This window comes from Dreissena polymorpha, chromosome 3 (genome assembly GCF_020536995.1).
Source record: "Dreissena polymorpha isolate Duluth1 chromosome 3, UMN_Dpol_1.0, whole genome shotgun sequence".
Classification (NCBI taxonomy): domain Eukaryota; kingdom Metazoa; phylum Mollusca; class Bivalvia; order Myida; family Dreissenidae; genus Dreissena; species Dreissena polymorpha.
Window position 1 is genome coordinate 43,166,612 of NC_068357.1, and position 13,468 is coordinate 43,180,079.

Consider the following 13,468-nt stretch of genomic DNA (forward strand, 5'->3'; position numbering starts at 1 on the left):
TCCGTATTAAGTGTCCGCTCTCTAATTCAAGTTGTTTTCATCCGATCTTCACCAAACTTGCTCAGATGTTGTATCTAGATGATGTCTAGGTCAAGTTCGAATATGGGTCATGCCAGGGTCAAAAACTAGATCACTGGGTCACTTGATGCGTTTTAAACATTGAGCATTGTGTCCGCTCTCTAATTCAAGTAGTTTTCATCTGATCTTCATCAAACTTGATCAGAAGTTGTATCTAGATGATGTCTAGGTCAAGTTGGAATATGGGTCTTGCTGGATCAAAAACTAGGTCATTAGGTCACTTAGTTCGTTTTAAACATTCAGCATGTTGTCCGCTCTCTAATTCAAGTAGTTCTCATCCAATATCGTCACCAAACTTGGTCAGAAGTTTTATCGAGATGATCTCTACGCCAAGTTTGAACATGGGCTATGCTGGGTCAAAAACTAGGTCACGGGGTCACTTAGTGCGTTTTTTAACATTTAGCATGGTGTCCGCCTTCTAATTAAAGTAGTTTTCATCCTATCTTCACCAAACTTGGTCAGAAGTTTAATCTAGATGATCTTAAGGCTCAGGTTAGAACATGGGCCATTCCAGATTAAAAACTAGGTCACGGGGTAACTTAGTACGTTTTACACATTCAGCATGGTGTCTGCTCTTTAATTCAAGTAGTTTTCATCCGATCTTCACCAAAACTTGGTCAGAAGTTGTATCCAGATGATGTATAGGTCAAGTTCGAACATGGGCCTTACCGGGTAAAAAACTAGGTCACTGGGTCACTTAGTGCGTTTTAAACATTGAGCATGGTGTCCGCTGTTTTTTGTGAAAACAACATGCAAAATATTATGTGTCAATGAGGCATGTAGGGGTATTCGTCACGTTTGTGACAAAGCTCAAGATTTATTTAAAGACTATTTTATGAAGAGGCCACAATTGGTTACTCCCTTCAGTGGTCTCTAAATACAAGATTGACTGTACTTTCACCCAATATTGAAGTGTTGGTTACCAGCTTCTAGTGTACTTTCACCCTATATTGAAGTGTTGGTTTTCAGCTTAAAGTGTTCTTTTACCCTATCTTGGAGTGTTGGTTCCCAGCTTACAGTGTACTTTTACCCTATCTTGAAGTGTTGGTTTCTGGCTAACAGTGCTCTTTTACCCTATCTTGAAGTGTTGGTTTCTGGCTTACAGTGTTCTTTTACCCTATGTTGAAGTGTTTGTTTCAAGCTTACATTGTTCTTTAACCCTATCTTGTAGTGTTGGTTTCCAGCTTACAGTATTCTTTAACCCTATATTGAAGTGTTGGTTCCCTGGTTCCAGGTGGCAGGTTCCTCAGAGGATCGTGTTCTGATCATGGGGGCAACCAACAGACCACAGGAGCTTGATGACGCTGTGCTCAGGTAAGGTTTAAACTTGCCTCTCAAAATATTTCCAAGAACTGTGAAATAACTTAAATAAGTACAAATTACCCCCTAAGTCAATCATTGACATACTCTCCCAGGTCTAAATGTTCGCAATTTCAATTGTGAAGGAAAATTATGAGACAAAACTTAAGTTAAATGCCCCATAAGGCAAAAAAAAAAAAGTCTTGGTTCAGGGAACCCGACCGACCCTATTTTTTGCCCCCGACCTGAACGATTTTTTTGGTCTGCGGAAAAAAATCTGATGGCGATGTTTTTGTCGGTACGGTTCGAGTTCTACCTATAGGGCATTGTGTCTGATAACGATAGATCCATTCGTTTACGCTTTATAAACATGGCGGCGTCCACGTCTCTAATGTTGGCGATTTACATCGCAAATTGTGACCACAAAAAGAAATTTCATCTCAACACAATTCGGTTCCCAAGTAATAGATAATAAAATATCTGATGTCTAACACCGATTGGAATAAATTCATCAACTTACTTCAAAATAAGTCAAAATTTAGCGCATCTCAACTACAGAAAATAAAAATCTATATTTAGCACAATTCACATATCTCTCTTTTGTCCATCCGTGACTTTTCTGAAGTTCGCCAGTGACTTCCAAATTCGGCCTTACACTACTAAATTAATACTGTTTACTTTGCAATCATTTTTGCAGTTTCTATACATACTCAGGACCTGAGTGCACTGTTATGAAGTACACCAAGACCTAGCTAATGCCTTACATGGGTCTCTGTGAATCCACTCACCATGTCACCATGTACACGTGTCACTAACAGAATTCACAAAAGGCAAATATGTACTACAAAACAATCATTTAAATATGTGATAAATGTAACACCTTTATGAATATAAAAAGACATTGTATTTATGGATGAAAAATGAATACATGTCATGTTCTCTTTTGTGAATTCTGTACGCAGGTAAGCATTTGTACAGAGGGTGTTTAAAAGGCAAAAGGTGCATAAAGAGCTAGGAATTATGAAATTATGAATAATATACGACTAAACACCACAAGTGTAATGTTAATCATTTGGTCAGTGTTTAAACAATCATGGGTGCATTAACTGACCCTTTTTCACCCTGAAATCAGTCGACTGGTAAAAAAATAATATAAAAAAATAAAACTCAAAACCTACCTACCCTCCTACATTTTTCTGGCCATGTTCCCTAAACCAAGACTATTTTTTTGTTTGGCCTTATGAAGGCTTGTTTGTTGCTATAAAAACCTGCACCGGTTGGTGTTGATTTTGGCTCTTAATTGACATTGACCAGTGTCTAGAATGGGTCACATTATTATGCTTTAACAGTTTTAATTAACACAGATAATGTATTTTGGTGACTTGAATGTTATTTTTTATAAAAAAACATAACTTACATGGAGAATCTAAAAAACAGTTATAACACATAATTTATGTTTACAAAATAATAAAGATGGGCATTTAAGGACCCATTAGCTATGCAAATGGATTGTCATACTTGTTCTGAGAACAGAACCTCTCAAATGGTGAAATCAGTATATGTTTGCAATGGTCATACACAGCCATTGGCAATTATCATTATAAAAGATCTTTTTACTTATTACCAGATGAAAATCGATAGTATAACAACGATAACAACAATTGTGTAACAACAATAGATCAGGTTTGGGGTTTTCCAAAAAATTGGAAAATCTGTTTTTGTCAACTGCAGACAAACAAAATCGTAAAAAAAATGCCATAATTTGATATTTATCAATGGAAAGGGGGAGGAAATACTAGGATCAATAGAATAGCATGTGAGTTTTGGATAAATATCAAGTTTATTATGCTTGGCTCAAACCATGGTAAGCCTCGCGCTACCATGGTTCGAGCTGAGCATGATAAACTTGATCTTTATCCAAAATGTTACATAATTTTCTATATTAATTAGATCTCGGCAAAAAATGGTTGGTTTTAGTTTTATGACAATCATATTTTCATCGCACAATTGTGTCACTATCATCATGTGTATCGAATTTTTGAACTCATGTTCATAATATGTTGGATTTAAACTCCAAGAAATTATTATACCACAATGTAACAGTGTGGAAGTTATACAGTTAAAAAAAAAAGACTTTGTTTTTGCCATCAGGCGTTTTAGCAAGCGTGTATATGTGAGCATGCCAAATGCAAAGACGAGACTCGCCCTGCTTAGACATCTCCTGGGCAAACACAACAACCCGCTGTCGGACAGGGAACTCGAGCAGCTCGCTAAGTACGTCACACAGTTAAGGGTTCATGGTAATTGTAACTGAGTATGTATTAACAAACGTCATTAGCAAATGCAGACATTCTTAACCGTTTGGAATACTAGTAACCGATGGAAGTCAAAAAGGCATCACAACTTCTTATCAATAAGAAAACTGATGTTGAAGAAAAAATAGTCTTTTTTTTGTTCACATTTGCATTACATTGTCTATTATAATATTTGATCAATCTTTTCCATAGAAATGTGTTTATAATTCCTGGCACTGTTAATGTGTTACAGACTGACTGAAGGGTACTCTGGTAGTGATCTGAACAGCCTTGCTAAGGATGCTGCCCTTGGGCCCATTCGGGGTCAGTAAACTTAGCCATTTCCCCCATAAGCAGCAAAGTAAAAATGTTTTTTGCAACCAGCATAAAACCAGAACAGCCTGCGAGTAACTCTGCCAGTAAACAAAAGACTATTAAATTGTCTTCTTTTTTATGCCCCCTTTCGAAGAAAAGGGGGTATATAGTTTTTGCACTGTACTTCAGTCTGTCAGTGTCAGTCAGTCTGTCTGTCAGTCTGTCACACTTTTCGTGTTCGCTCTCTAATTCAAACAGTTTTCATCCGATCTTTACAAAACTTAGTCAGAAGTTGTATCTAGACAATATCTAGGTCAAGTTCGAATATGGGTAATGCCCGGTCAAAAACTAGGTCACGGGGTCAAAAAAACAAATCCAAGGGAAGTAATAAGCATTAAATGGACATTATTATCTGACCTGCCAAATTATATATTTTTGTTTAATAAATCAAAGCGGCGCAGTAGGCGGCATTGTGTTTCTGACAAACACAACTTGGTAATAGGTCAAGGTCATCCTTCAAGGTCTAAGGTCAAAAATACAAATCCAAGGGAAGTAATAAGCTTTAAAGGGAGATAAATATTCAATATTGAACATAGCAACTTGATATTTGGCATGCTTGTGTATCTCATGGAGCTGCACATTTTAAGTGGTGAATCTACAGTCACAGTAGTGGCTTTTATTTATTTGCTACTAAAAATAGAGATTTGTTAGAGACAATTATTTTCAAGGGAAGTAATTTATATAATTATAAATCTCAGATTATATATTTCCTTACCAAGAATTTAAGTTCTTTTCACAGTTACTGTACAGATTTTTTATTTTGATTATTTATAACTCAAATGATTGATTTGTCAAAGTTTTTTTTTTAAATGATATAATTTCTTTCATGAACTTATTTGTGAATGGTAGGGTTCATCACATACCTGTGGACTTATGTCCATAGATACATGATGAACTCTGGCTATGATCTCTTTGATAAACCACAGGCCTTTGTTGTTTCCCCCCCCCCCACCCCCCTGAGTGGATTGGACAAAATCCAAGGGAAGTAATAAGCTTTAAAAAGAGATGATTTCTATACCTGCCAAATGATAAATAGAAATTTTATTTCAAGCTGCGCAGTAGGGGCTTTGTGTTTCTGACAAACACATCTCTTGTTTTTTTATTCAATATAAGACATACAATGTATACATGTGAATGATCATATAACAAAGTGATATCATGTAGCAGCAATAATGTTTTAACATGTTATACAAGATATGCTTATATATATTTATTTATATATCAGTCTGTCTGTCAGTCTGTCACACTTTAAGTGTCTGCTCTCTAATTCAAATAGTTTTCATCCGATCTTAACCAAACTTGGTCAGAAGTTGTATCTAGACAATATCTAGGCCAAGTACAAATATGGGTCATGCCGGGTCAAAAACTAGGTCACAGGGTCACTTAGTGCATTTCAAGGATTTAGCATGGTGTCTGCTCTCTAATTGAAGTAGTTTTCATCTGATCTTTACCAAGCTTAGTCAGAAGTTGTATCAAGGCAATATCTAGGTCAAGTTCGAATATGGGTCATGCTGGGTCAAAAACTAGGTCACGGGGTCACTTAGTGCATTTCAAGGATTTAGCATGGTGTCCGATCTCTAATTGAAGTAGTTTTCATCTGATCTTTACCAAACTTAGTCAGAAGATGTATCAAGACAATATCTAGGTCAAGTTCGAATATAGGTCATGCTGGGTCAAAAACAAGGTCACGGGGTCACTTAGTGCATTTCAAGGATTTAGCATGGTGTCCGCTCTCTAGAATATGTGGCTTTCTGATTTATTTTGATATTCTAAGACATTTTTATGCCCCCAAAGGAGGGCATATAGTTACCGGACTGTCCATCTGTCCGTCACATTTTGCCTTAAGATTTTGAAAAACGCTCATAATTTCTATGTCGCTTCAGATAGCAATTTCATATTTGGCATGTGTGTGTATATGGACAAGGCCTAACCATATGCACACAAATTTTGACCCCTGTGACCTTGAACTTAGGGTCCGCGTTTAGGTTTCAAAATCTGCGTTTAGGTTTCGAAAAAAGCTCATAACTTCTACCAAGCATTTATAGGGGGCATTAGTCATCCTATGGTGACAGCTCTTGTTTTTCTTTGGAAGGATGTGAAAACAAAACAAAAACAAAAATAAAAACAGGATAGTAGAATAGTTATGATTAGTTAGCTATTTAATTGTCATGTGACAAACAGGACTCTCCTTTTCCCCACCATTGTTTGTAGCAATTGTTTAGAGTATCGCGGACATGTATTACAAACAAATCAGATATTGACTGACACATTTTTTTTTCAAAATCAGACATTGGCGAATTTAAGTGCTGATATAATTGTCTTTTTTTTTTTCAATGACAAAATTTGTGCTGACGAAAATAAATGGTTTCACAGTATTTGTTATGAGAAATGAATCCTTTATGTTTAAAATCTGTTTGTTTTTATGAACAGGATAAAATGATTAGTTTATGTTTAAGATTTTTTTCGAACTTGCCAAAGATAAAACATGGTACCATTATGTCATAGTTTTGTCTGTGGTACATTCGTCCACTGTCTCTACTGCAGACATGTCCCTCCACGAAGTGAAGCAGGTGTCAGTGAGGGCAGTACGGCCCATCTGTCTCAAAGACTTCACGGCCTCTCTACAGAAGATTCGCCGCAGTGTGCAGGAGGACACACTGTTCAGGTACCTGGAGTGGAACAACACCTACGGGGACATGGGAACGTGATAGGGGTGCCAGGATGGGGTCGGGGTAGGAGCATCTGAGCTTCAGTGAGGGACATGAGCACGGCATGTCAGTGATATTTTTACCCAATTGGGAAAAGTACCTGTACCAGCCCATTGGGAAAAATGTGTACAAAAAACTACGAAATTGGGAAAATCGGCATTGTGTAGTCTTCATATTGGAAAATTGGGGTATTTGATTTTTTTACTCCCAATGGAATAATTGAAAATTTATAACTAAGTGTTCTCAAGTTGTTAATATTATATTTACTTAAGTTAAAGCCATATAGCTACATATGGAAACTAACTAACTTAAATTTCATTAAAAAAAATAAAATTTGGAAACATTCATTAAGAAACTTTTTGAGAGAAATTGGGAAATGTGTAGTTTTTTCCTAATTGTGAAATTGCCGTTTTCCAGTACTTTATAAAGAAGGAAAAAATCACTGCATGTGATGTGTGCCTCAAGGATCTCTGTGCATTGTCTGAAAAATGATGCAAAATGTACAAAGGAGTGATACTGCAAGCCTTTTCTTTGTTTGTCAGTCGGCTACACACAATTATTGGGTAAAATAGGGTAGGTTATGGTTGGATTTTTTCCAAATTTTGAAGACAATCTTAAGGCCTTGTTGACACCCATGTGAAGTTAGTAACAGACACAACAGATACATTAACCCCATTCCCACTCAGAAGCAAAGTGACAATAGTTGTACGCAAACAGCATAAAACCAGAACAGCCTGTGAGTAACCCCCAGTCTGTTCAGGTTTTATGCTGTTTTCTGCTCATCAGTATCTTAGGGTTGGAAATGAAACCTGTAAAACTTCAATCTAGTAAGAAAGGTTTTTAATCTAATTTAACTTTCTAAGGGACTAGAAATGCGTCAAAATACGTATCTTAGTGTAAAAGGTTAAGCTGCACTTCAGGTTACATGCAATACCATCTCATACCTGTCAGTTTAACTATAACTACTACATAGACTTTCATAATAAATTTTGACATTTTCAATAGTTGTTAATCTTTTTTTTTTAAATATGAGCTATTGTAATCACCTTGGCGTCGGCGTCCGGTTTAGTTTTGCGTTTAGGTACACTTTTCTCATAAAGTTTCAATGCGATTGCATTCAAACTTTGTACACTTACTTACTATCATGAGGGGACTGGGCAGGCAAAGTGAGATAATTCTGGCTTGCATTTTGACAGAATTATGTGCCCCTGTTATACTTAGAAAATTGAAAATTTTGGTTAAGTTTTGTGTTTAGGTCCATTTTATTCCTTAAGTATCAAAGCTATTGCTTTCATACTTGCAACACTTACTAACTATCATAAGGGGACTGTGCAGGCAAAGTTATGTAACTCTGACTGGCATTTTGACAGAATTATGTGCCCTTTTTATACTTAGAAAATTGAAAATTTGGTTAAGTTTTGTGTTTAGGTCCACTTTTTTCCTAAAGTATCAAAGCCATTGCTTTCATACTTGCAACACTTACTAACTATCGTAAGAGGCCTGTGCAGGCAAAGTTATGTAACTCTGACTGGCATTTTGACGTAATTATGGGCCCTTTATACTTGAAAATTTGGTTAAGTTTTGTGTTTTGGTCCACTTTACCCCTAAAGAATCATAGATATTACTTTCATACTTGGAACACTCGCAAACTATCATAAGGGGACAGTAAAGGACAAGTTGCATAACTCTGGTTGTCATTTTTACGGAATTATGGCCCTTTTTTGACTTAGTAACTTTGAATATATGGTTACATTTTGTGTTAAGATCCACTTTACTTCTAAAGTATCAAGGCTATTGCTTTTAAACTTTAAATACTTTCATGCTATCATGAGGGTACTGTACCTGGCAAGTTGAATTTTACCTTGACCTTTGAATGACCTTGACTCTCAAGGTCAAATTATTAAATTTTGGTAAAATTGCCATAACTTCTTTATTTATGATTCGATTCAATTGATACTTTGACAAAACAACTCTTACCTGACATACCACAATTGACTCCGTCAAAACCATCCCCCACGCCCCCTCGAATCCCAACCCTCCGAATCCCCCCTCAATCCCCCAATTATTTTTTTTTAATTAAAGATCATCTAATAAATGACCACCACACCCTCACACTATACCCCCCACCCCGACACCAAAATAATAATTTTCATGCCCCCCCCCCCCTCAACTGAGCTCGAACCAATGACCCCTGGAATAAAAGTCTATCGCTTAAACCACTCGACCTTAATAAATTCAAAGCGGCGTTCTCATGAAGCTGCACATTTTGAGTGGTGGAAGGTCAAGGTCATTCTTCATGGTCATCCTTAAAGGTCAAAGGTAAAAAAAATAATAATTTCAAAGCGGCGTTATTATGAAGCTGCACATTTTGAGTGGTGGAAGGTCAAGGTCATCCTTCAAGGTCAAGGTCATCCTTCAAGGTCTAAGGTCAAACAAATAATATTTCTAAGCGGCCTCATAAAGCTGCACATTTTGAGTGGTGGAATTTCAAGGTCATCCTTCAAGGTCAAAGGTAAAAAAAACAATTCAAAGCGGGGCAATAGGGGGCATTGTGTTTCTGACAAACACATCTCTTGTTTTTTTCAAACATGGTTAAAAAACACAAATATTTATTTTTATTATTTTATTTTTGAAATACCGTCCAACCATCCCAACCAAGAATCCTCCCCCCCCCCCCCAAAAAAAAATTTGCATTGTTTTTGCATTTTTGGAAGATAATGTAATCAATGACCACACCCCTACACTATACACCCCTCTCCACTCCACCCTTCCCTCCTTTGTGATTGAAATTGAAATAGGTCCCTACGCCTTTAAAAAGAAAAATAGATGAGCGGTCTGCACCCGCAAGGCGGTGCTCTTGTTAACATTTCCTTCCAACTGTATTGCTTTTGTAATTGTAAGAAATAATTTCTAATTGATATTGAAAGCATCTCCTTTTGGTATTATTTAAAACATTATTAAAATATATTAACATATATTATTATATTATAATATTATAACAATATATTTTGTAAAACTTTGTATTTTTATTGTTTACTATGTTTGCACAATTATGTATTCATTCTAATAAATTGTTTACATTCCATGGTGTATACATTTTGTTGTAAGTTTTTTGAAAATCCATGAGACATTTTTTATGATTTACCAAATACATATGTTTTAAACTGTACCTTCCTCTATATGACATCTAAATATATCTCAGTGTGTACAGAAACTGTAACATATATTATTACTGTAGACAGAAAATCATTTTGTACACTTTATAGTAAAATACACTTCTCATTTATTGTACCTGTGGTTTTTGTACTCAATTACAGTGTTTTGTTTATTAAACATATATTCATAAAGCAATGTGTTATGCTATAAATTCATTTAAAATATTAATATGGCGATAATTGAAATAATAAAAAAACTGAAAAATTAGCCATTCCATTAAATTCCATTTTTCTGTGCTTTGTAGTATAACTTGCATTTAATGAAAGCAAACATATGTGAAGCCATCATATTACTGTTATTTTAGTTATGTTTGACGTATATTAGTCGATGACATAATAGTATAGTGCTTTTGCTTCAAAGTGCATTTACTCATTATGTGTTATTGAGATCCTAGTCAAGTCATTTTCTCTATCATATATCTCTTGTGAACTTGAAATCCGCTTCTTTCAATAATAGAGAATTGTAAGGGTCTTGTGCAGAACAAAAAATTTATCATAGTACACAGGGTGCAGGATCAACAGGGTTCACAGGGGTTTACATACTGACTGGGAAGAATGTAAACACACTGTTAAGAATTTTATTTTTGCAAATATCTCAAGCTATTGAAATACATTTGCAAAACTCTTTAGTGCATAAAATGACAGTTGTTCTTGCAGTTTGTGCCAATATCTTTAGATTAAAGAATAAATCATTGAATCTGACTGAAATTGGTTCCAAATGTACATGTTGTGTGCAGCATAACAGTGTACATGAATGCTGAACACATCGAATGTTTGGCGAAGAATACAGGCTTACTAAATAAAGTAATTCTGATGTATTTAACATTGCCATAAGCAGCATTAAAAAACGTCTTTGATGCACTTTTTGAAATTCTTATGCAAAAATGTTTTAAAAAGTTATATGAAAACAAACACCACTTACCGGTGTGGTTTCATCAATTAACGTTTAATTGTGAACCCCACAGTCACATGATCCTGCACCCTGGTACACACTAGTCTTGGTGCCTTGTAAGTCTGTCCATACTAGAATCATCCGTAATAACTCACCATGGTAAAATGTAGGCAGATTATTTGTGCACAATAACTCAAAAAAGAATTGAAACATTGTAATAAAATGTTTGATATGGGTACCTTGTATGGATCCCTTGCTTAGTATTAAAGGGGTGGCTATATTATTTCATTCTTTTATTATATATGTGTAGTGGTGATCAAAAGTTGACTCAATAAACCTTAATCTTAAAACGGAACATTTTTTGTCCACCTTGAACTTTAAAAATACTTGAATTCCGGGCCTGTTGCTGCTTCTTCGGCAGATCTTCGAGTTACTGTTTGTTGGTTCATATGTTGCATAAAATGTTTTTTTTATTGATACATTATGTACATTCATTGATTGTTATTGTTCTTTTCTCTTGAAGTGTTTTGATCAATCTTATTTGACATGGTTTTAATATGCACACAATTCTCGGCAGCATGGTAGATGTTGTGGCTTGTTGTGGTTGATGTAATTAGTAAGATTGAAATCCTATTATTTGTGTGATAAATATTGTGCGTGCACACAGAGTTTTTGTTTAGAGTACACTTAATGTTCATATCAAATCTAATTTCATTCATCAAAATCATATATTTTAGCAATACAATTACAGGAGTACAATGTATAATTTGCTTCCCCAAATGCATCCAATTCCATAGGAACTAATAAAATCCTAAACCAAATTTGTTAAAGGGTCTTTTCCCTGAATAATTTGAACACCAGATAAAACTACTAAACACTTATACTTTGTCAACAATTGCATATTGATTTCAACTTGTTGTTCTTTGTTTAATAAAATATGCTCCATAAAATATATTTCTGCCTAGTTGACCAAAGAACAAAATATTGTTTCTGTTTTCAATTTGTTGAAGTTTATAGAGTTAAAGAGTTTATTTGTTAATATAAAATATGCTGTAGTGTTTTTATGGAGTGTTTATGTTACTTATGGGACATGTATTTTGGCTATGTTTTTGTTCATTTGCATTTAATGTTTAATCTGCAAATCATGAAAAGCTTATATTATTAAGACATTTAATGTTAGCAACATGACCTTTGTATTTGTCCGAACATGTTTCATGGGGGAATCTGTGTCCTTAACACATCATCTTGTCATCGTCAGAAGTTTTTTATGTTGTCATTGTTCGTGAACCAGCTGTTTTTCAGGGATTGTTTTGTCTGTAGTCTTATTCCTCTTTTAATTGCAGGGTTGTTTTTTGCCATTCATATCAATTTCATTTTTGTTTTATTTTTATTTTGATACTTGTATTTTGAATGGTTTGTGGAACAAAACATATTTATTTGCCATTCTATGCTCTGTTTATTCAATGTTCAGCATATTATACAGAAGTGCATTCATTCTATTTTCTATTGAATCACAAGCATGGGGTCACTGGAGTGTAAAATTCCCTGATTTTACCGTGACCAGAAACGTATATACTGTAAAAATCAAATTGCTGGTTAATTTTACCACCACTATAAGCTTTTGCACAATAGTTCATATCTTTTTCTGGACATGCATATTTTGTTTTCTTGGTCTATCTGCAGTCTGGGATAAAAAAAGCTTCCTTGGCAAATGCCTTTATAAGAAATGGCATTTTTGCACTTCTTTGAATGTGAATATCTAGAGAAAGTATAATTGATTTGATAATGTGAATTATATATATTCAATAAAGAATAGATATTCATAAAATTCAATTATTGTTTCTGATAAAAGACTTTGTTGATTTTCCAAGGTCATTACAGCTAGTGCTAGAGTAATTTTGACAATTTTGGTCTGATATGTAAAATACCATACCAGTCCTATTGACAATTGAATATAACAGGAAAACATTACTTTGTGCTTTATTTTGTAAGTGCTGATTGCTTGCTTGCTGTAAAATAACTTGCCTGTTGGGCCTGTGTATTTATTAAGTGTATGTATTTTGTAATAAATATTTATAAAACAGTGAAACATGTATCTGAGTTTTACTATCACAGTGATTTCCCCCCCCCCCCCCCCCCCAAATTACAGCCTCTTACAGGCTGCTTCCCATTTGCAAAAAGTAAAAAAAGGCTGTTTCCCAATGGCAAAAAGTACATTTTTCCCACAAAACTTCCCCCAAAAAAGCCAAACCTTTCCAATAAACTCAATAATAGGTTTATTTAGTTTATTATACAGCAATTGAATTCCCTGGAACTTTATAACCTAAATTTTAGAAGGCAGTTAAACATGCACTTATAAACAATTGGTATACTGTAATTTATAATCATATTAATTAATGTTTAATATTTTTTCCCAATTTCATGGTCTATCGCCCTTTTTTCCCCAATCAAAAAGTGGCAGGCTGTAAAATATAAAAATCACTGTATCAACACATCACATGACTGTTTTTAGCTCACCTGAGTACAACGTGCTCATGGTGAGCTTTTGTCCGTCGTCTGTTGTCTGTCGTGCGTTGTGCGACGTCAACATTTGCCTTGTTCACTATA

The 13,468-nt window shown here is 34.9% G+C and overlaps 1 protein-coding gene across 2 annotated transcripts in view; it reads left to right on the forward strand.

Annotated features, from left to right (window-relative positions):
- LOC127873874 (spastin-like) overlaps positions 1-12,950 on the forward strand; it is a 41,026-nt gene extending 28,076 nt beyond the window's left edge. For both annotated transcript variants that reach the window (XM_052417970.1, XM_052417971.1), the window contains 4 exons: positions 1,313-1,392; positions 3,529-3,651; positions 3,925-3,995; positions 6,591-12,950. In XM_052417970.1, the coding sequence (XP_052273930.1) occupies positions 1,313-1,392; positions 3,529-3,651; positions 3,925-3,995; positions 6,591-6,754 (438 nt within the window). In that variant the 3' untranslated portion in view covers positions 6,755-12,950. The remainder of the gene's footprint in view (positions 1-1,312; positions 1,393-3,528; positions 3,652-3,924; positions 3,996-6,590) is intronic.
- The last annotated feature ends 518 nt before the right edge of the window (positions 12,951-13,468 follow it).